This window comes from Homarus americanus, unplaced genomic scaffold, assembly GCF_018991925.1.
Source record: "Homarus americanus isolate GMGI-L3 unplaced genomic scaffold, GMGI_Hamer_2.0 scaffold46412, whole genome shotgun sequence".
Lineage (NCBI taxonomy): Eukaryota > Metazoa > Arthropoda > Malacostraca > Decapoda > Nephropidae > Homarus > Homarus americanus.
The window spans coordinates 4,320-9,121 of NW_024753554.1; the positions used below are offsets into that span (position 1 = coordinate 4,320).

The window sequence follows — 4,802 nt, forward strand, 5'->3', positions numbered from 1 at the left end:
TCCATGCTCTACAGTACATGAGAACTGGCCTCACCTCCCACCACTGTGTGTCTTCCATGTCTTGACATGAGAACTGGCCTCACCCTCCTCTGTGTGTCTTCCATGTCTCTACAGTACTGAGAACTGGGCCTCACCTCTCTACCACTGTGTGCTTCCATGTTCTAACATATGGCTCACCTCCTCTACCACTGTGTGTCTTCCATGTCTCTCTACAGCATGAGAACTGGCCTCACCTCCCTCTACCACTGTGTGCTCCATGTCTTCAATGAGAACTGGGCCTCCACCACTGTCTTCCATGTCTTCTACAGTACATGAGAACTGGGCCTCACCTCCTCTACCACTGTGTGTCTCCATGTCTTCTACAGCATGAGAACTGGGCTCCTCTCTACCACTGTGTGTCTTCCATGTCTTCTACATGAGCTGGGCCTCACTCCCCAAGGCTCCATGTCTTACAGTACATGAGAACTGGGCCCCACCCCCCCACCACTGTGTCTTCCATGTCTTCTCATGAGAACTGGGCCTCACCTCCCTCTACCACTGTGTGTCTTCCATGTCTCTACAGTACACATGAGAACTGGCCTCACTCCCCCACCACTGTGTGTCTTCCATGTCTTCTACAGTACATGAGAACTGGGCCTCACCTCCTCTACCACTATGTGCTTCCATGTCTTCTCAGTTGAGAACTGGCTCACCTCTCCACTCACTGTGTGTCTTCCATGTTCTACAGTACATGAGAACTGGGCCTCACCTCTTTGTGTTTGTTTCATGAGAACTGCTACCTCCCTCTACCACTATGTGTCTCCATGTCTCTACATGAGAACTGGGCCTACCCTCTACCACTGTGTGTCTTCCATGTCTTCTACATGAGAACTGGGCTCCACCTCCCTCTACCACTGTGTGTCTTCCATGTCTCTACAGTACATGAGAACTGGGCCTTCCCCCACCACTTGTGTCTTCATGTTCTACAGTACATGAGAACTGGGCCTCACCTCCTCTACCACTGTGTGTCTTCCATGTCTCTACATGAGAACTGGGCCACCTCCCTCTACCACTGTGTGTCTTCATGTCTTCACAGTACATGAGAACTGGGCCTCACCTCCCCACTCACTGTGTCTTCCATGTCTCTACACATGAGAACTGGGCCTCACCTCCCCCAACACTGTGTGTCTTCCCATGTCTTCACATACATGAGAACTGGGCCTCACCTCCCTCCACATGTGTGTCTTCCATGTCTTCTACATGAGAATCTCACCTCCTCTACCACTGTGTGTCTTCCATGTCTCTACAGTACATGAGAACTGGGCCCCACCTTCCACCACTGTGTGTCTTCCATGTCTCTACAGTACATGAGAACTGCCTCACCTCTCTACCACTGTGTTCCATGTCTTACAGTACATGAGAACTGGGCCTCACCTCCCCACCACTGTGTGTCTTCCATGTCTTCTACAGTACATGAGAACTGGCCCCACCTCCCCCCACACTGTGTGTCTTCCATGTCTTCACATACATGAGAACTGGGCCCTCTCCCCTTCCCACTATGTTTTCCATGTCTACGACATGAACTGGGCCTTCACCTCTACCACTGTGTGTCTTCCATGTTTCACAGTACATGAGAACTGGGCCCCACCTCCCCCACCACTGTGTGTCTTCCATGTCTCTACATGAGAACTGCCCACCTCTCACATGTGCTCCATGTCTTCATGAGAACTGGCCTACCTCCACCACTTGTGTCTTCATGTCTGGTCCTCTACCACTGTGTGTCTTCCATGTCTCTACAGTACATGAGAACTGGCCTCCTCTACCACTGTGTGTCTTCCATGTCTTCACTTGGTACACTGTGTGCTTCCATGTTCTACAGTACATGAGAACTGGGCCTCACCTCCCTCACCACTATGTTTTGTTTTGTGGTCTCTCTCACTGTGTGTCTTCCATGTCTTCTACAGTACATGAGAACTGGGCTCACCTCTCCACTGTGTTCCATGTTCTACAGGTGGGCCTCTACCACTTGTGTCTTCCATGTTTCACAGTGAGAACTGGCCCCCCTCTACCACTGTGTGTCTTCCATGTCTTCTACATTGAGAACTGGCCTCACCTCCCTCTACCACTATGTGTCTTCCATGTCTCAGGTTTTTTTTACATGAGAACTGGCCTCACCTCTATACCACTGTGTGTCTTCCATGTCTTCTACATGAGAACTGGGCCCCACCTCTACCACTGTGTGTCTTCCATGTTCTTGGGGTTGTGTTTACAGACATGAGAACTGGGCCTCACCTCCCTCTACCACTGTGTCTTCCATGTCTCTACAGCACATGAGAACTGGGCCTCACCTCCCCTACACTATGTGTCTTCCATGTTCTCTGAGAACTGGGCCCCCTTCTACCACTATGTGTCTTCCATGTCTTCCACATGAGAACTGGGCCTTACCTCCCTCTACCACTATGTGTCTTCCATGTCTTCTACAATGATATACAAACTTGGACTTTTTACAAATAGGCCAGCAGGATTATAAGTAATTTTACAAAAAGGTCAGTATGCTGGGCATTTTGTAAATTGACCAAACATATAATATCATTATTGCCAAAAGGCCATAACATATGCTGTATAGTAGAGCTTTTGGTGATCTTTTTTGTAGCATTTTTTTTTATCCTCAAGTCCTTGACTTTGTAGTGTTTTGAGTGCTAGTGAATTCTAAAGAAGACTTGTGCTTTTGAGAAACAAAACACCAGCTATTATTATTATTATTATTAGCATCTTTTATAGAGTAGTAGTGTAAAGTGCAAGATGTTTCTACGCCAGACTCGCGGAGGTGATCTCCGAACAGAAGCAGCAGCCCAGAAGTTATGTTACAGCCTGGATGAGATGTCGACTGTCTTTCTCTCTCCTTCGGTCGGCTTTGCTCTGCCTCAGGGGAACGAGAGCTTCTGCCTCAACTCCGACAACTGCTGCAGATATTGACTATGAGGCTACTGTCACTGAATGCCGCATAGATCTGCGGCTCAACTAATTTAAAACAGATAGGATAGCTTCTTATGTATTAGGATATTTAATATTAAGGTAATTAAATGGTGGCGAAGGTGTGGCTATTGGGGGAGGCTGGAGGCCATGTTTAAAAAAAAAAAAAAAGTGTAAAGTACTATACCTTATAACAATGAAGTGTAAAGTACTATACCTTATAACAATGAGGGAAGACACGTGTTTACGAGGGGCCGTGTTCATGATGGTGCCTCTACTGCTGAAGTACACCAACACCAAGGTGATGAGTAACGTCACCCACAGGATGACCAAACTACCTATGAGATACACGCGCAGGAGGTGGCTGCCGCTCATACACTTGGAAGTATCTGATTCGTGGTGCACCATGAGGGTCAGTGTCAACCCCAGCCTGTTCAATAAAGGCTTTATTAATTACATACTAGAGATGATTACACTAGTATCTTTTTTGTGATACCACATAATGTGTAGCACATCCATCATGGGAGTACAGTACAGTATGAGACAGAGGAATGGAACAAGAAATAAGAATATGGGAAACAGTTTTCTCTCCAAGTAACAATAATGGATGAGTCAGTACACACACATTACTGGTCAATTACACACATGAGGGGGGCGTCGATGGTAGAGTGGTACCGCTCTTGCCTTGCAAGCGAGATGCCACGGGTTCGATTCCCGGGCCGGTGGAAAGTTGTTCGGACACTCTTCCCAGCCTCCCTTGGTCCCTGTTCACCTAGCAGTAAAGTAGAAACCTGCTGTAAATCGAAAGTTGCGAATTCGTATTCAGGGACAAGTTGTTGGAGCTTCCAATAACTTGATGACATAAAATCATTGACTTCTACACCCTTAACTCATGAGACATAAAGGCAAGCATGAACTTAGCATGCTTCCCTGTTGGGCGCTGTAAACGCTTCTGCGCTTCACCTTACACAGGATGTAGGGGGGGGGAGGGGGTGCCCAATAAAAAAAAAAAAAAGTAACACATGATAAATCACACACAACTTCACTTAACAGCAACAGAGCCTCATTATACTATAACAGGTGTGTGACTCACCATCCTGCACGCAGTAACACTTCTATGATGCCCGGGATGACCAGATCGTCACTTCCAATCCTCCATCGTCGCTGGAACACAACTAGGGCCGGCATCGCTCTCTCTCCCACACCTGAGTTAACAATAAAATACATCATAGGATAAGGTAATAAATATAACAACAGCTGGATATACTGTACTGTACTGTATTATGAACAGCATTTTGAAGACCTTACAGTACAATATTTACTCTTGTTGTTTTGTACTAATGACCTTAGGCAATGTGCCTTAAAGCTCTCTGAAGGAGGGAAGACAGAACCTTTGTCCTCTATATTCCCCCTATCCCATCCCCTGTTCTGTTCACCCCTTAACATATTGTTCCTGTTTGTTCCCACAATGTAGAAGCTCTCCCTCTACTGTACTTATCACACCTGCTGTCACCTTCTGCAGTAGTGGGAGATACTGGTGCCAAGTTCATGACCCCACGCCCCCACCCTTCCCTCCCTCCTAAAAAAAAAAAAAAAAATAGCAAAATGTAAGTTTCCAGGATGAGGGGCCTAGAATATTGGTTGTTATAAACACTCCTTATTTGGTACTACTATACTGTACATGTTGAGAACAAATTCAATGTTGTGTATTGTTGTATTATGTACTCTGGCAGTGTATTGTGTACTCCAGTAGTGCATTGTATAACTTGTTCTATGTAATGTTGTATTATGTACTCCAGTAGTGCATTGTATAACTTGTTCTATGTATTGTTGTATTATGTACTCCAGTA

General features: G+C 46.2%; 1 protein-coding gene across 1 annotated transcript; it reads right to left on the bottom strand.

The window, feature by feature from the left end:
* Nucleotides 1-3,169: 3,169 nt before the first annotated feature.
* Nucleotides 3,170-4,157, bottom strand: LOC121855371 (diacylglycerol lipase-beta-like; the record flags this gene model as incomplete). Its single annotated transcript, XM_042350263.1, is given in 2 exon segments — nt 3,170-3,382; nt 4,046-4,157. Coding segments are annotated over 2 exon segments (308 nt in total), but the record flags the coding sequence as incomplete, so codon positions are not given.
* Nucleotides 4,158-4,802: the final 645 nt, after the last annotated feature.